At 40.1% G+C, this 23,495-nt stretch overlaps 1 protein-coding gene across 1 annotated transcript; it reads left to right on the plus strand.

The window, feature by feature from the left end:
• Positions 1-16,309: 16,309 nt before the first annotated feature.
• On the plus strand, positions 16,310-23,418 carry cilp (cartilage intermediate layer protein, nucleotide pyrophosphohydrolase). The gene is made up of 9 exons (XM_088296484.1): positions 16,310-16,485; positions 17,379-17,549; positions 18,698-18,745; positions 18,843-19,112; positions 19,294-19,470; positions 19,986-20,291; positions 20,370-20,478; positions 20,586-20,734; positions 20,916-23,418. The coding sequence occupies exons 2-9, from the start codon at positions 17,486-17,488 to the stop codon at positions 23,273-23,275; spliced, it is 3,483 nt and encodes a 1,160-aa protein (XP_088152610.1). The 5' UTR covers positions 16,310-16,485; positions 17,379-17,485; the 3' UTR covers positions 23,276-23,418.
• Positions 23,419-23,495: the final 77 nt, after the last annotated feature.

Below are 23,495 nucleotides of genomic sequence, written 5' to 3' on the forward strand. Positions count from 1 at the left end.
GACCAATTAGATGGGAACTGTCACAGCACATCATTCACTTATCATCTTTCAGGAATATCTTATCTTTTAAACTCAGAAGACATCTATAAAGAGTAACTCATTTATTTGGATATTCTTTCATCTAAACGGAATCACTATTTTTTGTTTGAATAGTGCTGTTAGAGTCCTTCAATATTCAGTCAAGACAGTGGTAGAAAAAAAAATCATTCCTTTCCAGATGGTGTCTCTTGACAATTAAAGGTCATCCATCAGACTGTGAAGCTGTAAAAAAAAAAAAAAAAAAGGATATGACATACTATCGCCACTGACAACTGAAGATCCATCATGATTAGATGATCACTAAATTCCTGGGAATATAACCTTGTCATAGAATCAATTGACCAAGACCTTAGAGGGACAGGAATTGACCAAACGACTTTTTACGTCTTAGCTGCTGAGTTGCAAAATCCCTTCCAAAAATCAATCCGAAAAGTATGAAATGACTGAAGAAAAGGTAAGGCGCTTACAGAATAGTGATGGTCTCAATTTCCTCGATGGCCTTTAATGGCAGATCACTGAGGATCTTCGTTAAATAATCACAGTGCGTGACTACAAGACACATTCCCCTCAAGTGATGGACACATTTATCCATTCAGACAGCCAACAGGAATGCTACGGTGTGAGGGTTCATCCCAAATTTGAGATCTATGTACACCTCTTACAATCTTCACTTCAAGATTGAACGTTTATTTTTTTCATTTTTTAGACAATAACAAGTGAAAATAGTCAGACTTGATACATTTGTTAAAAATAAAGCTTTGTAATATTTTGATGCAGAAGGAACTGGTCAGCCACAAAGGTAAGTGCATGCGGATTAATTTTTCCCTATCAAAAGTTCTCGGTTATCTGATTAATGCTTGTTTAGATGTTCAGGTGGTTGACATCGGGAAGGTTTTTCATTCAAACATTCAATAAGCACCAGAACAAACCATGTCGCGAAATCAAACACTGCAAGTTAATCAGCTCATTATTTTTATTTAATGTCACACATGGGTCTAAGGTCTTTAAAAAGCAGTTTGGCGAGATGATGTGACCGCAATTGTTTGCCTTGTGAAATACTTTTTGTCTGGTAGGGGGGTCGGCATGAATTTAGACTTTGATGTAGATGGCCTGCAATGTGCTAGCGACTTGTCTTGTGATTTTTATTGATGGCAGTGAATTAAAACAGAAATTTTTTTCGCATATTTAATTTGCGATTGAACATGATTTTGGTATAGAATAGCGATATAAGGTCTAATATCAACTTGAATGATCAAGTGTTTCTTTCATTTCCTGAAAAGTAGCCAATTTGGAACTGACTGTGACTATTCCATCTGTTTGATTTGGTATAAAGTTTTGATAACACTTTATTTGGGTTCATCAGACTCATAATCGTGACATGACACCTGTCATGAACATGAATGAATACTTATGACAGGTGTCATTCGGTAAATTGTCACTTTTGAAGCAAAGTTGACTTTGTTTCTAATGTCTGACTTTGTTTAAGATGTCTTTGTCATCTTAAACAATGTCAACTTTGCATCAAAAGTGACACTTTTTAAAAGCATTCATGCTTGTTTATAACAGTTGTCATATCATCATGACAGTCTTATGACAATCAAATCACACTACAAATCTGGCAACGACCAAACCGGTCCCAAACGTCGCGGGATTCCGTCAAGCGGGGCAGGCAGTTGTCAAAGTCGTGTCGACGGAGGCATTATGTTCACGTGTGTTTGTTCTTTGCTTGGAAAAGGCACAAATAAATAATTTAAATGAAAAAAAAACAGCCTATCGATGCCTTCCTGGATGGTGGGGAGAGGGCAGCATGGACTGTCTATTCTCCCAAAACAATTTAAGGTAACAAATTAGTTTAATGACAACACATTTGCTAATCAGCTACTGGCTTTGCAGTTGGCAAACATAGCATGGATTGAAATATGTATATTTTCTTCCCTACTGTCTGTATGTGAGCGCCACGTCCAGTTTGTCATCGGGCACTGTCTTGCTATTGGTCAATGCCAAAGAACCACTCAAAGGTCGACATCGGACATGTCACACTATGCAGAAAGACGATAGTCTCCAACATGCCCAAATTTCCTGGTAGTGGTCGCGAAGTGTCCCAGATGCCAAACGTGAATATATCACACTACATGTGCCATGACGTGTTTAGACAAATCGAAATGGGCTATGAGACGCGACGTTTGTCTGCGACACTTCTGTCAGCCCAAAATCGGCCGACATTTGTGAAGTCTGACGTTGGCAAAAGTCAATGCTAATGGTTCAAACGTAGACATTTTCCCTTACCTTCCTCCATCTCTTAATTCACCACCACTAATTCATGCCAAAGATGCATGTTAAATGGGATGGTTGGCAATGAATGAGCTTGAAAGCAAAACTAAAAAAAGAAAAGATCTAATTACGAGAAAATCTGCTCATTTAATAATTGGGTTAAATGAGTAAAACGGGAGTGGCAATGTGAATAGGGGCAGCAAACAAGCTTCTTTAAAGCAGATACAATGACGAGAAAATGGGGTCAGAAATTCTTTCAGGAAGATGCTCTCACGCTGTTCACGTCATTGCAGGCCAGCAGGAGCATTAGTACCGTGCTTGACTGATCTGTAGGCTGAATGATCAAATGAAAACCTTTGACAGTAAGATAATAGACTCCCATTCTATCCAGTGGTGGATCAATGGTGGGTTGGTCCGAGCAAGCAGAAACAAGACATCTACTAGAGAAGGGTCACTTGCTTATCAATTATCTGGACTTGCATTGCGCAGCCAGTCCAACAGTTTCAAACGCTGTCGATTGCACACAGCCAACATAAATGAAAAACGTATACGAAAGTTGATTATCTTCCACACTGAGGGAAGGAGAGATGTTCTCTAGGACTGTTAAGGGGTCTCGTACTTCATGATGAATTCCTCAACGCCTTATAGAGGGGCAGAAGGGAAGGTGATCCGGTAAATAATAAATAAATAAATAATGCAGGTCAAGAGTGTCAGAAACAAAACACAACAAGGCATTCACAGAAGGCAGACACTTCCACAATGCCAGAATGAAAAGAGAAGAGGATTTTATTTCACCAGGAACTGTTCCAGTGTTATGGAAATGTATGTTTAAAATAGTGAATTGAAGGTTTAGTGTATCCATTGGTGGGAGTCTTTTCTTTCCTGCTTACACACACTTAAACTAAGCAGGCGTGTGAGCGTGCATGCGAGGGTCACAACAAGAAACATTGTGTCTGTCAAAGTGTCCCGACATCTGGTTGTCTCTGTTTTGCACACTGCCCATTCTCAAATGGAAGCTGCTCTTTCCAATCCTCAACAAAATGTTCACTTGTAAGATACACTAGTTTCGTCTTGAATGAGACGACTCGTATTGCAAAGACAAAGTGTGAATAAATGGCGATTGAAGAAACACAAGAATGGACTCCTGTAATCTCAAGAGGTGTGAAAGCAGTATGTGGCACAGAAAGAGGTCAGAGGGTGAATGGGGAAAAGAGTCTCACAAGCAGGGAGGGGAAGTGTTCCCATGGCTACTGGCTGTTTTCTGTTTTTTTTCTCCCACAGGCACAGTAATGGTGGTTTGTAGAGAGGTTCTGACTGGGTCTTGCGTGGTCGCTGGAACAGTATGACCTGGTCCAGATGGCTTTTCCTCTTGTTCTGCTCAGACTGTGACAGACGTACTGCATAGCAAGCAGCCAAGAGGGGGTACAGAGAGACGCACTAGGAGGCGTCTGTGACCAGTGGGACAAGGAAGCAGAAACAAAGATGAAAACTACAGCCTGCCCAATGTTGAGTGTGTCAAACATCATAGTTTCTGCTCAAGTGTTGACCCCCCCAAAAAAAGCAGGCCAAGACTGCTTGCAGGGTTGCACTTAATCAATACATTTGTGAGGAACTTTGGAATTGCACTTATCAGTTCGTTTGCAGGTCCATGCATTTTGCTCATCAAATTGACACATTCTCCAAACAACTCCACATCTTGACAAGTTCACCAAACAAATGGAATATGTGCCAGTAATGAGAAGCTGACGCTGATATCTAATACTAATGTGTGCAGCCAACATCACTGCAGCTTTGCTTAGCTTTTGTCACTGTGTGATTGTGTTTCTGTCGTCCGTCTGTTGCTTGAGAATGGCACATTGTCACCAGGACCAGCTGCTTAGTCATTAACTTAAAGTGCTTGTGGGGGGTAAGTTGATAAAATGGCAAATCAAATCTGTTTGTGTCACTAGTAAAGTAATTACACATAATACAAATAATAAAGCATGAAAAAATGGTATATTTGAAAAAATAATAGAGCAAAAAAACTCTCTCTCTCTCTCTCTCTCTCTCTCTCTCTCTCATACGCTTGCTGTTCAACTCCACTTAATACCTGTGCACTCATTTTTCTTGGCTCTTTTCACGCACACTCGGCAGCTGTCAGTCACACACAAGCTGTCACAATACACACAACACACCGCGCGTTTTTCAAAATGGATTGTAATTACACCCACCTTTTTGCAAACCTTTTACCATAAGCAAATCAGTTGAGAAAGCAGAGATCTTTGAAGTGCTTGTGGTAAAGAACAGCCGTCGACATTGGCTTGAAATTCCCTCTCTTTTCAAGAATAAAATTGGTCCATTTACATGCCCTATTTTGATTTTTTTTTTTTTTTGGGGGGGGGGCGACTCAAAAGCTTCCCAGAATGCGAGCAATGCATCGCCACACAGCGCCGAGGCACATGAGACTGTCATTGTTTATGTCTTTTAATTTATGCGCTAATTTCACGCTAATTTATATTATATCATATGGAAAGCACTTTGTTACGGCTCCAGTTGTTGTGAAATGCACTATTGTATTGTATTTCCCCGAAAAACATAACAAGGATGTCAATTGAGCAGCTCACCGTACAATAAGCAATGCATTACAATGGCGGCTGGCAGCTCAAGATTTTGCATGTGACATAATTCACGAAGAATACCGGCGATTGCAGAACAATTGCATTTTCGTTGTTAGGGCATTGCAATGTGTTGAACGATAAACCTAGGAAGTTTGTGTTAAAAAAAAAAAAACTAACCTGAGTATTCTTAAATACATTTGTTACTCAAAATATAAAGAGTCAAGCTTACTTCAAACTTTCTGGGCAAATGCTTTTGCTTTAGTCCGTCAAGGTTTACCAGTGGTATACACGAGCCTTTAGAAAGGCATTTTCGTTTGTCTGACTTTTCTCTATCAACACATGTCCTGGAGCTGTTTGAATGAGTGCCACCCAGCTCATGTTAAGCCTGAAATGCTCCATGTGACAGAGTGAAATTCATCATCGTAGCCTCTGACCAATTGGGCGTAAATGCTGCCTGCCAGCTGCTCTTCTCTTCAGGCACCTCTCGACGTGTATGCATTGTAGGCCTCTGTGCACTGCAGGTCTCCTGCAGCCCAACCTTCACCCTGCAGGTTCGCACACATCTACACTGACAGCCTGTTCCCACGCCTCACTATATTGCAGTAACAAGCTCCAAGCAAAATATAGGATCACCTCAAGTCACCGAGGCACTTTTCTTCTCTGTCAAGACCTTTAGCAGTAATGCTTTGCCGCAAATACTAATAAAAGACGCTTTTTTTCCCATTATTCTTACTCATCCCTCACTCCTCTCATCCATGACCCCGCGCCCTAAAAATAGTGAAGAGGTTTCTTCACACAACAGAACAATGTTTTCACGTTTGTTCGTCTTGCAGCACTTTAGACAGCATTTTTCGTGGGATGAAATTGAGCAAAAATGATTTTATTCTGCCACTTCAACATAGTTTTAGTACAGTCGATCCCAGAGCAGATAAACAATTTTGCAAATTGGAAATTTACCCTATTTTGCCGGTCTGTCCACCGTCCTCCGTCTGCGACCTGGCACCCTTCCGTCGTCGTCCCTCTGTCCTTATTCATAAAATAATCGTCCTGCGTTCCCGTACGTCCTTGGCTTACGTCCTTGTATTTCACCACTACATAATTCCCTATCCCCGCCCCCCCAAAAAAACAAGTGTCTGTGCATGATGAGGCTTACAGAAGAGGCTTCATAATACATCAATTTAATTTAAAGCTCATTAGCAGGCTATTTTACTACTCACATCCACTTAACGTAATTTCTGGACTACAAAATAAGAAGGCTAACCAATGTGTTTCTCTGTTTGGTTATCATGTTTAGTCACTCCTAAACAAAAAGGTCTCCAGGTATTTTAATAATAGTCAGTACATATTATACAATTGTTTCCTATATTACAACCCTTATTTAACTTTGTGGGGTCTCCTCCCAGTGAGTGATCTTGTAAAAGTTACCCACTGTTGGCACTCAGCCATATTGAAAGTAAATTGGAGTCTAAAGACTCATGATTATGGCAGTGTGATGACTTTGAAAGTTGAGCAGCTTGACCGTGGCATTTAGGTGCCATGTAGTCCTAAATGATATGATAATATATGTGTCATTAAAAGGACACTGACTCTCTAATGAAATATTTTATGATCATTTGAACATGTTTTCTAAAATTGCTTAAAATACTGCCATAACTAATTGCTTCAAAGAAAGCACATCTGCCATTAAGTGTAATTAGTATAATTAGGATATACTGAAGGAGAAATTTAGTGACCTGCCAGGACCACGTGACATTCTCATGAAGGACTTGCAACAGTGACCACTTGCAATTACATGCATTATCCAAATGTTGGTAGCAAGGTCATAAATGGAAAAACATTCACATGTGATTTTTACTCATGCTTGTGAGGCAGAGAAGAAAGGAATTGACTTTGTAAACTGACAGTGATTTTTTTTTAAGTATATAAAAAAAATAACAAAAATGTTTTGCGTAAAAATGAGTGAATAAATAACTAAATAAATAAATAAATGAGTCACTCAGAGGTTATGCTGGTCAAAACATTTTCCTTTACAGTCAGCCATGTTGACCTTTAAAGACAATCTGGTTGCTTAACAGAAGCGCACACTTTTAATGTAACCTTTTACCAAAGCTCAACCCTTTTTTTTTTACTGATTTATCTCAAATGAATACAATAGCTGTTTTACGATTGACGTTTCTATGCCAATTCTCATGTAGACGGCCACATAGCGACACCTACTGGCGGACCATGAATACGTGGCATGAGGTTGTTTTGTTTTTGTTTTGTTTTGTTTTGTTTTGTTTTATTAGACAGGAAATAAAGGGGGAAATACTGTTATAATTCAACAGTTTTACTTTTTACCCATGGTGTACAGAAAGTCTGTTCTGATGATTTGGCCTTCATTGTTTCTTTAACCCCCGTGATATTTTTTCTTAGATTTTAAACTCCTAAAAATGTTGGCCTCTACGTATTGAATTGGTTTGAGCATGTTTCATGAACAGATCCTCTTCGTTCCCTTCATTTTTGAGCGCGACGCTCTGGAAAAAGGTTGCGCATCTCTTTCAGTAGCTTATGTGGTCTTTGTCACTAATGATCAACATCAAGTCACCACTAGAGGACAGCATTGCTCTTTTATCATGTCTGTGACCGAGAGTTTCAGCTCGAAACTTTATAAAATTATATATTATATTATATATATATTATATATATATGTATATATATATATATATATATTTTTTTTTTTTTTTTTTGGTGAACGTGGCTTTAGGGCCAGAGATCAGATTTCCAGGTGAGTCTTCCTGGCTGCAAAGTGGAATGATGCTGTTGTTTGTAAAATATTCGTAAAACATAATAAATTAACAAAGTGGACTAGACAGACAGCAAAGTTGATGAGTCCCTGCACCATTTTATTGAACTGATGAAAACGGTTTGATTGTGCCAAAAGCAGGTGCGATTTTAGTAGACTAATCATAATGTGGCATGCTTCTGAGCTTGCTGACAGATGTGGACTCAACAGTTCTGTGCGTTTCTATATTGTGAATCTTATTGGACCTTGCTTTTGTCACAGTGTAATAACATCTCATGCAAATGAAATACAGACTATGAAAAAAAAAACGGTCTGGAATATGAATTTTCTGTTGTGACTGTAAGGGAATTGAGAAGCAGTAATTTTAGCAAGCAAGGGAATTGAAGGAGCTCCCAGACGATGATGTCATATTTTCAGGGAAAACATGCTACTAGAAATGCTTGCGCAATGACTTCTCAAGGTCACTTTTTGGCCTGGCACTCAACTTTTCAACTCATTTTTCCTGGGAGAGCGCATGGCAATAATGGCATTAAACTGATGAAAAGAACCGACAAAAATAGAAACGTTATTTGCCGTTGCAATTTTATCATTTAAAAAGAATGTTTGCATCTGTTTTTAGCAAATGGAGCACCGCTTAGTTTATTCATCGAGTCATCAATCATACAATCATGCATCCATCCCAAGTCTTTGTAATGTACATGCCGACAAGCTACAACATTTTGACCAATTGCACAATACTGCACAATGATATCCGATGCAAAAGCGGTGTCAAATTGTCTTCATTTAAAGAGATCATCATTTTTCTATTGATCCTGCCACAATGGTTTTAATTTTGAATTGAACACCATATTAAGCAAGTGATTGCTCAGTGTAAGGTCGCAACTACATTCTTAGGACAGGCCACCTCCTCACATACTTTTTTGAACATTTACAATCATTCTCCCATTAGTTTGCAACATTTTGGACTCAATTTAGATTTAGAAAATGTTAATGTACAGGAAAAAAATGCAGTGTCAGTAACTATATTGAGCTTATTTACCATTACTCATATACTGAATAAAAATTACTTTATTAATATTACTGATTCGGCCCTATTGCCGCAGATTGAGTGTGACTCCCCAGACATAAAGGTTTTATGCTGATTTGCCCTGTGAAAACTGTCCAGGTGATGGAAAAAAAACAACCCAAATCTTGTGTGATCTGTCGGCTATTTGAAGGTGTAAGCATAAAATTCATGTTTTATTGTGAACGTGTGTTTGCAATCAGAGACAACCACATTTAAAAATAACGCTATTCTTTGCCAGAATGTGTGTTGACATGCTCTTGTGGTTGCCCAATACTTGATTGCTGTAATGTTCTCACATCATTTGAGCACAGTACAAACATCTGTTTATACAAGCTGCTGTAATTTTGCTCATAATGTGATGTTTAACTGTGCTGCATTTTGTGGTCATTTTAATTAAACCTCTCTTTCATCCTTGCTCACGTTTTATATGCACCATTGCAATGGTATAATCGTCATTATTATAATTGTATATGATTCCTGAACAATGAAATAGTTCATATGAATAATTGCTGCTTTTTTTTTTTTTTTTTGCAAAATAATAAGGCACCAGTTGAAATGCTATGGTCAGCTTAAAAACTCCAAATTTGGAAGTTCGACCATTTCCAAGTTGTTTAGTGAAACAACAAAACATTTTTTTTAAACTGTATAGCTACCCCAAAGGCAAGACAATTTAAACGACTTTCGTGTTCGCATATTCAGTGATCTGTTTGTGGCAAAGTATCAGTACAATATTACTATCCTCCCCTTAGTGGCTAAGTATGTGAAAGTAAATATGTAATAGAATACAAACATAATATATATATATTAAAAAAAAGGATAGACATTCTTGATTGATTGAAGGTCAGAGTGTTTGCATTTGTGTGCATTTGAAAAATCAATCAGTATCTGTTATCATCCCTTTTTGTGTCCCTTTTTTCTTTTGTTTTTGTTATTGTTGTTGTTTCTCTTCTTTTTTAGTGGGTTAAAATATTGGTAGTGGTCAGCACATCTGCCTTCCAGGTTTGGAGTTTGAATCTTTGTTCAGGCCGTTCTTTGAGGTGTTTGCATGTTTTTCCTGTGCTTGTGTGGGTTTTCTCCAGAAAGTCAGCTAAGAAGGAACGCTGAGATGGGATGGAAAGATGTTCCAGCTCAACCCGTGATGTCAAAGTGCACTGAATTAGTGCACTTGTAATATAAATATTTTTTAATTTTATCTATAGGTTTTGAAGGTCAAAGCAATAAAAATCTTAATACTGCCCACAAGAAATAAGGAATATGGCCACGCCCCCCTCCCCATCCCTCCATGTCTCGGTGGGAGTCACGTCAGGGACCGTTCACAATAACGCAAACACAATGCTTCCGAAGGGGCTTTTTGTACGTTTAATTGTTTGTTGGTCATTATAAAATGGATTCTTATCTAAAAGCATTAATTTGATTTACTTTTTTCACCAAGGAGACGTGTCCAGTACAGCCACACTCGGCTGTGGAGTCGGCCTCCTTCCTGGTCCAACTTTGAAGAAACCTGCTATCCCACATTGACACTCCTGACACAGCCCCTAAAATCACATGTCACACCACGAACAGGAACAAAGAAATATAATAGGATACAACTTTATTTATATAGTGCATTTCAGCTGAAACTGTAACAAATCATTTTACATCTGGTGTGAAATAAATTAGCAGTAAATTAGAACAAAAATTAACAAACATTCACAGTAGATACCAAAAGAACAACAAAACAATGGCAGTCTCATGATGAGTTGAAAGCCAAAGAATAAAAATGTATTTTTAAATGAGTTTTAAAAGTGGACTTTTTTAACTAAAGCCCACCTTCACGGCTTGACGATGAGGTGCTTATCGGAAATTGACGTCCACTCACATCGCGATGGTGCTGGCTTCATGATTGGGTTGTGGTGGACGCGAATGTACACCACAGCAGCGTCTACTGTTCGTGGTAGCTAAGAAAACTAGAACCAGTCGCCACCGGGGTTCGTGTGCGCATTCATGCTCTTGTCCACTTCAGTTTGTGCAAGTGAAAAAACGACTGGCACGGTATTTTTGATTTTGTGGAGCTGATCATGATTTTTGCTCGTGTGAACTCACATGTTGTATTGTGCAGAGCGCTTTGATACTTTCGCCGGTTGTAGTGGACAAGAGTCGTAATATCATTTGGATTTGGGGTGGCGATTGGTCGCCGTTTCAGACAACATGACTGGCAAACCAGGCAATATTACAATGCTTGCCTCCAAGTTGTGAGGTAGACAGCGGAGATGGAAAAAATAACCAGTCAATTTGTCGGAAATCCCGAAAAAGCCTTTAAATCCCTCCAGATTCCTTTGGGGGAGTGAATTTTAGTGTGATGTTATTTTTACATGCATACCTATTATTGAAGTGCCAATGTTCAGCCGGTGCAAGTCCCCATTTGCTGTGCAAATAAGTGTACTTATTGTTTAACCGACCGCATTAGATGAAAAATCCCATTAATTTACGTTTATGACCAAAATCAAATGTCATTACTTCGAGTTCATTGTCTAGGAGAGCATGAATGTTGAGTATAGACATCAGCGGAACAAGAAATCAACATGCACGCAACATGGCTACGCCCAAGGTTCTCAAAGTGCTGCCAGATCATCAACAATTTTCTTACATTTTCACAAGGGGGCGATTAGGCTTTCTTCCTTTCCTGGATCGCAAAAGAGCTTCCTGTCAGTGAATGACTCAACTGAATGGGGGGGGAAAGATTCCTCTTGTTGGGAAATATTACTTTCCCGCAGTAAAACTGCACAAGAATATGGCCAAATTCAAATCGCCTTGGGCTAATGAAAACTTTTGAAATGCCTCCAACTGACCAAAGTTTTAGAAAAAAATAAACAGTTTATTCGCTACATTGTTAAAAGCTTGCATCTCTCTTTCACTTCCTAAAATATGGACTTTGTATGTCTGTTCACAGGAACACCGAAATGCCTCAAGATCTCTGACAACATGAGAGTTGCTTGGGCTATCTGCTAATGTAGAGTAATATTTGGTACGATCATAACAATAACAATACTTACTGTGAACAATATCCCGTATTTTCCAGACTATAAAGCGTACATGTATATAAACCTCGGCAACTCTTTTTTTGGAAAAAGAAATGGTATACAAGCCCACCATAAGCGGCAGTTTTGCGTTTACTGCATGTACAGAACGATTTTGTACTGTGAATGCGCATAAAGGCACATAAACAGATTTTTTTTTAAAACAGTGCCTTTTAACAACTTTGCTAATTAAAACAGAACAGACCCAAGAGAAAAAAAAAATCTATATTTATTTAGCAAATTTTCGGAACTATAGAGCACCCCTACCGGTGAAAGAAAAATCCGCGGAAAAGCCGCACCGCTGTATTTGCCGCATGGTTCAAAATCTAGGAAAAAAGTAGCGGCTTATAGTCTGGAAAATACGGTTCTATTTGGGTCTTGAGTTTCTACAATGGTCTCGGCCTAGATGACGTTTTGTAGCGACAAACTCCTCACGATGAATCACATGAGTACTCATGAGAAAGGGATTTCTTTTCTGTTACATTTTGAGCTCATTGTTGCTTCTTCAAATGTTGTAATTATAATTTCAGTACAGCTTAATTATAGAACCTGCTACATATGACTAATGTGCAGAAATTGTGGTACGTCTGGATTTGTAGGAATGCCTTCTCTATTATACTGTATAGGCGAGACAATGATTACAATAATTTTAAATATTTTATGTTCATGTAATAATACTGGATGCAGTATATTGGTGTGAGTAAGGTCAGACAGAAGGCCAAAAGAATTGGAGGCGGGCATACTTTACAGTATCCATTTTAATGAAGTTCCTTTCTTCATCTCTGCATAAGATGCTCTCGCGCACATGTTGACTAATGGGGTCTTCCGAGTTCTCCAATTCCCAGTTCAAGAAGAAAATTGGCGACCTCTTGGAAAGCGTATCATCCATCTTCCAGGTCAGGCCCACATGTTTCTAATCTACTACTTAATCGTGCATATCTTCATGCTTTTCCTGAGGTGAGGGAGCCAACAAGGAAACACGAAGGACACGCTTTAACCTTTGCATGGCATGCGCATATCCTCCATAACGTTTCAGCCGAAAAACACTCAGTATGGCCTTCCCTGACTGGTGCGCCCAGATGGTCAACTTCAAGTAGCTTGAGATGATAACGGACCTGGTATCAAATCACCCATGGGCGGGGGAGTACAGAGAGTGACCAAGAGCTGAATACTGCATACATTTCAGCAGCATAACACACGTCTCATCTGCCTCAGACACTGTCACACACCTTCTTTAAGTTTTCACCCGATAATTGTAATCAAATTATCTTCTCATTGTGAAACAAAAAACATTCTGACAGTTCATATCTAAAACAGTCTTAGAGTGATGCCTTTTTTGCCAGAGGAGTTTTGCTGGGCATCAGGAGAGTTTTAGAATAATACAGTATAATTTGCATAGAGGTGGATATTTATTGTAAAGACAGTCAGACACAAAATGGTTTGAGAATTGAAAGGCAGAGAAAGGATAAAACAGGACAAAATAAAATAGAAAACTGATGGTTTAACAACAGTACATGACTAAAATAACTTTACAAGACATACAGTACCTGTTGAAGTTGTATGTTATCTGTACTGCATAGTGTGATAGGTGTGGTGTGCCAATTATTGTTGTAATGAATTTGGGGCGCAAATTAGAGATTTCTCCAGGTTCTTAAAATATATGATATGATAAAATATGATATTATGGACTGGAGATGATGTAATCCCTGAATTGCCTTGCAATTGCGAACAAAGTGTTGAACTTCACTCCTTGCTTTGGAAAAACTGACTTTTGGGACAGGGGTGTCAAACTTTGAACATTGAAAAAAGTATCTTGCCTTTGTAGTGCATTCGATTTGATATAGTGTGAAAATGATTTTCAAATCATTATATTATGTGTGCCTCACAGTAATAAGGTTGTGGGATTCCGGCTCCAGCTTTCCTATGTGGAGTTTGCATGTTCTCCCCGTGCCTGCGTGGGTTTCCTCCAGGTACTCCGGTTTCCTCCCACATTCCAAAAACATGCATGGCAGGTCAATTGGACACTCTAAATTACCCCTGGGTGTGAGTGAGAGCGCGGATGTTTGATCGTCTACGTGTGCCCTGCGATTGGCTGGCAACCAGTTCAGGGTGTACCCCGCCTACTGACCGAAGACAGCTGGGATAGGCTCCAGCACCCCCCGCAACCCTTGTGAGGCCAAGCGTTACAGGTAATGGATGGAGCGTGTGATCTAACATTGCTTTTGCCTGACTCAGCAATTATGAGAATACATTATTGTAGCTTGAGTAATGCAAGTCATTTCCATCAGTTCAGAAGGTGTACTTTCACTCAGGTCAAATTAAATAAGAAGTTGCAGGTATAGGCGGGTAGGACATTCAGTGATTGGGAAGACTTTTCTCTCCAACAGTTGCAGGAATCCAAAAAAGGAGGAGAGAAAAAACAAGTCCGGATTCAGTGCGTAATGTTTTGGCATCAAATATTCCCATAGCGATAATAATAATGGAGTTTCCGTTGGAGAAAACAAAAGTAGTGCTTTATTTGAACTACAGCATAGTTTTGTTCTCACAAAAAATACAGTAGGAACATTCACACTGTCCATGTGGTTACAAAGTGTCTGAGGATTCAAAATTGGTTCTTCAGAGCACTGAAAGAAGGAGGAGAAAAACGTTTGACACAGAGCACTCAAGGTTGCTGTTGGTCAGTTTAATGACTCTACCAGAAAAAGTATGCGGAGCAGCCTCTGCTACTGTCATTAGGGGGCCGCCATGCATGGCAAAAGGGAGAAAGCTAACACGACTTCCTCTAGGTCTGTTCAGGAACAAGGAAAAAATAGAGGAAAGCAAAGGAGGGGGCTGGAAGACAATGTTAATGAGGAAGGTACTCAGAGTCTGCAACAATTATGGTTATTCTTTCATTATCACCAATTTAATGTCATGTAATAAAAAAGTTTATTTTCTCAAAACCCAATACCTTTTATTATTTTTATTTTTTTTTGTAATAATCATTCTTTATTCTAAAAATTGTTCTTCCTTTGAGGCCGACTAATTTTTAGGACAGCAACAGGCGTGTTTTTATCATTGGCCTCAACCCAATGTCAAAATTGTGTCTTAATGGGCAAGACAACGATAAACAAGCGGCTCATTGCACACCAAAAGAAAAACATCACAAACCTTTGTTTGAAGCAGTGGTTCTCGTAAAAAAATACCATCTAAAATATACTTGGCTCTCCAAGTGTCATCATCATGACTTACATTAAATACAGTGGTGTGGTTGGACAAGGAGTTCCGAAAAAAAAGTAAAGTATATTTACTGATATTGAAGCCACTGTAGTATCATGCAGTTTGAACATGGACATTTTGCTTAAATATGGGGAAAAATACTTTAATGGCCGTAATAATAAAATAAAATTCCACTGAAATAAATCTTAATAATGTCGTGCAAATGCACTGTACTAAAACGTTAAATACAACTGAACTGGTCTTAACTGGTCTGCGTACCACCAGATGGAGCTTTAAAATAATAAAAATAATGCAACATTTGGAGGTACATAATTTTCATTGCATTGCTCATATTGAGATTCCAGATTGCAGGTTTTCTCAAACACAAGGCGCAAACCAGTGGTGGGTGTGAAAACTAAACGTCAGACATAATACAATAGTGAACAGTTGACATTTTCCCTACAAACTACATCAGTACAACATTGTTTTTTTGTTGTTGTTTTTTTGTTTTTGGTGTGTTCAAGTAGATGACAACTTAAACTGAATATTCTTCAGAGTTGGCCAAGTCGTTTGCATCTGCAAGGCCACTTTATTAGGGAATTGTAGGCAAGCAGTTCCGCATCGTGGCTTGCCATCTTCATGGTGATGATTGTTTTGCACACAAAACATGCCGACAGCTCATATCTCATTTTAAACAGAGGCATTTGGTCACCACGGAACATTTTGAAGAGGACCAAAAGTGCAAAATGAAATTTAAAGTGATGGAATTACAAGTGCTAATGTGCAAAAGAAGCTGACGGTGCAATTAAGCACATTTTGGTTATGGATCCTGGTTGTAGACGGTTAATAGATCGGCTTCTAGATTTGTCTGCATACGCAATCTAATTTTGTGCCTGTTTTTGTGCCTCAAGGGGAAAAGTAACACAATTATTTTTTGTTCGTCCTTAAACTTGTGATTCCAACCTCTCACGTGAAGCTTTTTACTAAAACTCAAGTTTTCCAGATGGAGCACATCTTGCAATACTAATGCATTCATTTTTCACCACTTCATTGATTATTCAAAAATTTTCAAACCATTTGATGCCGCGTTCATGTAGGGAAATACTTTATTTACAAATATTCGACCAAGAGGACGAATGCCAGTATGACTTATTCAACAACCAGAAATTGTTACTTCAATCCCTCGACCCCTCGTCTTCCTTAAGTACCCCCGTTACACGCATTAATGGCCACATCAGTGCTGGATGATGGAGGTGATGAGTTATGGCGATATTATGGCGATGTAATGAAGGGATATTTTCATATACTGCCAAGAGAAGAAGGAGTGGTGCGACAGGCTGAACGGTATAAAAGAGTGACTGGAGGAGTGTGCTGAAACACACCGAAGAGGAGGAGAGAACTGAGATAGGAAGAGGAGAGGAACAAGACAAGGATAAGCATAGGCACTTGTACCTGCTACCAGTCCATACACAGGTAAGACATTTTCATTATGTAATACTTTATCACTACTGATTTGTATAATAGTGTCGCGACTTTGTAAATAGTTCACGGGTTCTGTGGTTTCCTCTTCTCTGGGGAGGTTGTGAAGGCAACAGGGGGACGGATGGCGGAAGGCGGGAGGAAAGAACGGAGAGAGGAGAGACGGATTCCCAACTGACTCGAGTGAATGTTGTGTTGGTTGTCTATGCGTGGTTGCGGCTAACAACCGTTTTTTTTTGTTGTTGTTTTTAATAAAAAATAATTTTGCTGCTACATAGATTGGCCTGATTTGTTTTTCAACGTTACAATAATGTTTCATACATCAATGTCGATAAATCACCCAAAGATTTAAAGTTCTATGTAGTTGTCAATTTATATTGTTGTATATGTTGGTCGCCTGTGTTACATTTTAATTGAGTATCAATTCAAGATGTTGACATATGGCAGATTCATTGTATTGGCCAATATGCATCTGAACGGAGTGCAAATGTGATCAATTGGAGAGACTCTGTTTAATATTTGTGCAAGTTCTGACGCTTTAACGCAAATACAAACGTTTGTATCTGAAAAGCTTTGTAAGTGGATGCAGAAATGTTTGTGTGTCCCCCTGACAAATGGTGATGGCTAACACAGATGTGAAATCTGAGTGGGGGCTTCAGCAAAGTCTTGTTTTTTTTTTCTTCTTCTCCTTTGCTCCGGCCCTCCCCGTACAAAGACGTCTGAGTTCATGTTTGAAGGCATGTTTCTGTTCCTGGGTTCAGTCCTCAATTAGTGACAGTGAGAATGTGACGGTGAATGGGTGACCGGCTAGTTGTGTTCTGTTGCAAAATATTTTCAATTTTATTTCTATTCTTTCTGATGCAGATGTCTTTTTTTCCCCAACACAGTTGACATTGTGCGGCAGTGGTCTATTCTTTCCCGAGTTTCTGGTGTAAAACATAACATCACCAGAAGTTGAAAATTTGAAGGTTATATACAAAGGCAGAGGGTGACAATGCCACTGAGGCTACTCCTTTTCATGGTGGGAATCACCCGTGCGACAGTTTTTTCGGCATTAGGTGAGTCCCACAAATGACATTGATAAAAGCTGTCATGAATTAAAAGCCCTTTTTCATCATCTCAGAATAAGATATTTCAGCAAACTTGCAATACTAATCATAATGTCCTTTTCTGGTGGAGTTCCAACTTTCGTGGAATCAAATGGTGCATTTATTTCCACAATTTAAAACTGTACCCCAGTGTCGTTGCAAAAGGTGTGTAGGACTTGTTGGTCAAAATACACAAAGGGAAAAGAATTTCTGGCACACTAACATCAAATGGTTAATATCATTCTGTACACGACGCCAACACAAATATTTTCCTCTACGTCGACGACTTTGTCAAACATTCGAGGATTTGCCCGTTATCAGAAGCTTCAGCTGATAACAGAGTTAGCTGATGCTAATCTGCTCAAATATTGTGGCTCTGTTTTCCCTTTGGCTTTGCCATGATAGTGCTTCCATTTAATTCGGTAGCCAGACTCTATCTGTTGCTTGAAAATAGCAGATCTTTGCCCAGCCGAGCTTTTTGGCATGGTTTGGAAATAAAATTCAGAAATGTTTGCTTGCAGACACAGAATTAGGCAATCAGCTAATGATCTACTTGGTCGATGAATTTTACACTTGGTGGATGGAAATACCCTTCAAATAAAAGTCAATTTCCCATGATATTTGCCATTTAATATTATAGAATAAACAAAGTGTACTGGGTAAATGCATCCCATCTCAGGTGTATCATGGGATGGGTTTCTGAAATCCTTTTCTTCTTGTATGGTATTCCCAGACAACTTTCACAAAACTTCCACGACTCTTGCCAAAATCTGTAACAAATTCCTAATTGTCATATGAAATGAATATTCAATTTGAGGTATTGCAAGCATTTTTAGAGTAATGCGATTGAACGAACTATTTTCTTCTGATTTCAAAACTAGTCATACATTAAATTGATATTCATCTTTATGATTTAATTGGATGACTAAACATTCCTGGATGCACAGTGAGTTGCAAAATCTCTCTGAGCAAAAGCGGAACTACAAAGTGAGCCACAAAAAAAAAAGAAAAAGTTTGACAATGTGTTGTTATTACATAACTAACATAATTAGTACAACAATTGATGCCAGGACATACAATAGCATAATATATTAAATTGAATCAATGATCTCTTGTAGGACAACGGGTTGGCGATGATTCCAGCACTTCTATGACTCACACTCATGGTAAAGTTTGTTGCTTTTACCCCTCTAAAATTTTTTAAGTTGAACTTAGTCATTCTTTTCAATGAGATTTTCATGCTTGCTTATAAACTACCTCCAGACAACTACGAATGGACCACATGGTTCAACGTGGACCATCCAGGAGGTCGTGGAGACTACGAGCAGCTGGACGCTATCCGCTATTACTATCGGGCCCGTGTGTGTGAGACTCCTCGAGCACTGGACGCCAGAACCACTGATTGGGTCCCAGCCCGTGAAACTGGGGAGAAGGTTCATGCAGACCCAACTGTGGGCTTCTGGTGCCTCAATGAGGAACAAGGTTCAGAACGGAACTGTTCCAACTATGCAGTCCGATTCCTTTGTCCCAAAGGTTTGTTCTCATATCTTTCAATATTGCACATTTTGATGTTAAACCAACGCATTTTCCATGTCTGCATGTTCCACTAATCCACTTCCTTTGTGCTAAATACTATGCATGTGTGATTTTTGATTAATATTTCAACTGGGTAATTGATGTAATTATTACTTTGTGGTGTTCTATTTCTTATCAGGTAACAGCCTGAACTTTCAGGATACTTGGAGTTCGTGGTCAGACTGGGGTCCATGTCCTGCACTCTGTGGTCAAGTGGGGGTCCAAATTCGCTCCAGAAGCTGCAGTTCTCGATCAATGCTTTGCAATGGACCAAAGGTAGAAAGCAAAGAATGTCACGGACCAGAGTGTTTGACAGGTAAGATGACATTGGTTGGTTGAAACAACTTGTTCTTTAACCATACCAGCAAGCACTGCAATATGGCAAAATTTGCCTCAATTTCTAACGATCAACTACCGTACTTTTTGATTCAGCACATGTCTCTAACCCTAAAATTCACTTTGAATAATCCCTTGACATGTTGCTATAATAATCAAAAGCTTCAAATAACCTTTGAATACATTTATGTAAATAATAATAATAATAATAATAATATTCCCTTTATTAGTCCCACATTGGGGAAATTCGAGATTCGAACCCAGGCCTCCTGGGGAGACTGGGTCCTGAACGCGGCGCCTTAGACCACTCGGCCATCCTGGCAGCCAACTCTGCCATCCTGGCAGCCCGGGTGCAATTTTAGATGCCCATAAAGTCCATGAAATCATTGCCATTGCCAGTGATAGTTTTGTAATCAAGCCTCGTTCATCAGAAATTGATCATAACGGCTGATTTGAAATTCACTTAATCCTGTGGTTATTTTCCCCAACTTTTAGATTGCTCCCTTCATTGCGTGATGGGGAGGGAGAACGTAGAGTGTGACGCCTGTATGTGTGAAGAGCACATCCTGCTGGGCTCTGTCCGTGGTTCGGGAGGTCTCATTGCTGAGGGGGCGGCAATTCTCGGCTCAAAGAAACTCCTCACGCTCACAGACCACAATGGACATTTTCGGATCCCTGGGCTCTGCCCTGATGGCAACACCACTTTGACAATCAGACTGAATGGTCACGCCACCCTGAGTGTTATTGTTCCTAAAAGCTCTGAGCGTACCACAGTCCTCAGCGTACAGCTCAAAAGAACCGGTACAGTAAAAAGCATTTCAACTAAGAAGTGAAGTGGTTCAAAATTGAAGTGTATTTATGTTTATTTTTGACACTCAGAAAAGCTTCACGTGTTGAGCAACCCTGAGAGCAAGGCCAGGAGAGAGGGACAAACTGCTGCCTTCTGCTGCAACGTGGCTGGAATACCACAGCCAGACAAATACCAATGGTAGGACTTGATGTTTTAATTATCGGTATAATAGATGTATACTGTAATAATGTTTTCGTGACAGGTTGTTTATGTTTTTCTAATCTGTCTGTGTTTTCCCAACAAAGGTTCCATAACCACAGCCTCTTAGAAAGGAAATTTGACAGCACATTGGTTCTTAAAAACCTGCAACCTGAACAAGCTGGAGAGTACTACTGCAGGGCAAGTGGTCAATCTGGGGCCATTAAGACCAAACCAGCCTTTCTCAACATCATAGGTATGTTACAGTTTACTGGTAAAATAATAATAATAATAATAATAATAAAAATAAATGTAAATATAAATATATATATGTATATATATATATATATATTTATGTATATATATATATATGCCATGAATTCAGTGTTGTTATCAAAGTAATTGAAAATCAAATTGCAATTTCCTTTCTCCTTCAGGCAAAAATAGCCATTCATGCAATCCCATTCCTGAGGCTCATCTCATACGTCTTCCACATGACTGCTACCAAAACAGCACAAACTCATTCTACTTCAATGTCGGCAAATGCCCTTCTAGCACATGCGCTGGACAATTGGACAACGGTATCAGATGCAAAGACAAAGTGGCATACTGCTGCGGCGTGGCAAAGATGGAGGAAAGGCACCTGACATGTCAGGGCTACCAACTACCCACAATGGTGGTTACCGAATGCGGCTGCCAGAAATGCGTCGACACCAAGGCTATTGTGAATGGTCGGGTTGTTGCCGCAGACAACGGTGATCCAATGAGATTTGGCCACATTTTTATGAATGGTATAAGAATCAGCCGTACAGGTTACAAAGGTACCTTCACCATCCACGTTCCTCCGGACACAGAGAGATTAGTCCTGACTTTTGTGGACAACATGAATAAATTTATCAACACAACAAAGGTACTGCCATTCAATGTCAAAGGAGGTGCAGTCTACCACGAAGTTAAACTTACACGAAAGAAAGTTCCTGTGACCATTAGCTCGACAGAAACCAACACACTTGAACTTGGGGAAGTGGAGGGACAGGAACCAATGGCTCACATTCAGATTCCTCCCAATTCATTTTATAAGGCGAATGGTGAAGTGTTTGTGGGGGACGTTAATGCTAGTGTCACATTTCTTGACCCCAGAGACCTTTCCACAGCGGCTGAAGCCCAAAGTGATCTCAACTTTGTAGGCAATGAAGGCGATACCTTGCCACTGCGAACCTATGGGATGTTTTCAGTTGACTTCAGAGATGGAGAAACCAACGAGCCCTTGAATGCAGGTGAGGTGAAGGTGTTCCTGGATTCTGCCCAGGTTACGATGCCTGAACATCTTGGAACCATGAAGCTGTGGTCACTCAACCCTGAAACAGGCCTATGGGAGGAGGAGGGAAGTCTGAAGGTTGAAAAAAAATCAAGGAGAAAAAGGGAAGAGAGAACTTTTCTGATTGGTAACATGGAGATCAGAGAGCGGCGACTTTTTAACCTGGACGTCCCAGAGAACCGTAGGTGTTATGTGAAAGTGAGGGCCTTCCGCAGTGAGCGTTTCATGCCCAGTGAACAAGTTGAGGGAGTTGTAGTGAGTCTCATAAACATGGAGCCCACAGCTGGCTACTCCTCTAACCCTCGTTCTTGGGGACGATTCGACAGTGTCATCACAGGCCCAAATGGTGCTTGTCTTCCGGCTTTCTGCGATGAGCAAAAGGCAGATGCTTACACTGCGTATGTCATGGCCAACCTTGGGGGCGAGGAACTAGAAGCTGTCCCTTCATCTCCCAAACTCAATCCAAATCTCATCGGAGTGCCTCAGCCTTACCTGGGCAGGCTGAACTACAGGCGCACTGATCATTACAACACCAAACTCAAGAAAACAGCATTCAGCATCAACTTGGCAAAACCGAGTCCAAACACAGCTGAAGAGGCCAACGGACCTGTTTATGGATTTGAAAATTTGAAAGAATGTGAGGAGGCACCGTTCAGTGCTGCACATTTCCGCTTCTCCCGAGTAGAAGGAGATCGCTACGATTACAACACGGTGCCATTCAATGAGGATGACCCAATGAGCTGGACGGAGGACTATCTCAGTTGGTGGCCTAAGCCTATGGAATATCGCGCCTGTTACATCAAAGTCAAACTCAACAGCCCACATGAGATTAATGTGCGTTCTCATAATATGGGGGGCACACACCCAAAGACAGTTGGCCAGCTGTACGGTCTCAGAGACATCCGAAGTATACGTGACATGGACCAAACGGCAGTGTCGGCCGTGTGCCTCGAATTCAAGTGCAGCGGGATGTTGTATGATCAGCAACGCGTCGATCGCACATTGGTCAAGGTGATTCCGCAGGGTAGTTGCAAGAGAGAGCATGTCAATCCACTCCTCCAGGAGTACCTGGTGAACCATCTCCCACTAGCAGTCAACAACGACACAAATGAGTTCAGGATGCTTGCACCTCTTGACCCTCTCGGTCATAACTACGGAATTTATACAGTAACGGATCAGGATCCACGCTCAGCTAAAGAAATTGCTCTCGGCCGCTGCTTTGATGGCTCCTCTGACGGCACGTCTCGCGTCATGAAGAGCAACGAAGGTGTCGCGCTGACGTTCACTTGTGGCGATCGCGAGGTGACCCGTCAAAGTGTCTTCCAGGCCCTGCAGAACTCGCAAGGGCAGACAGCCATTAGTGCGGGGAGAAGTGAAGGGAGACAAAACCGGCGTCGGCAAAGAGCTAATGCTTTGCGAAACAGTCAAAGACGCAGCACCAGAGATCCAAAAGGAAGAAGCACTAAGGCCAGAAGCTAAGAGCATCACTAAGGGTCCGAACCGCTCAAGATTCAGAAAGTGTCCAAAATCTTGATTTGGTCCAAATATTCATGAGTAATGTTTTACAAATTAACTAAATATGTATGTCTTAATGCCATTCATGTCATCATTCACAATGTCCTTACGTGGTTACTGTATTTACTTGAAACTTGTAAATAGAATATTTATTACTATTAAACCATATTGCAAATGTTTCATT

The sequence above is a fragment of the Idiotropiscis lumnitzeri genome, chromosome 5 (assembly GCF_059441095.1).
Source record: "Idiotropiscis lumnitzeri isolate Australia: NSW breed Sydney's pygmy pipehorse chromosome 5, RoL_Ilum_1.0, whole genome shotgun sequence".
Classification (NCBI taxonomy): Eukaryota; Metazoa; Chordata; class Actinopteri; order Syngnathiformes; family Syngnathidae; genus Idiotropiscis; species Idiotropiscis lumnitzeri.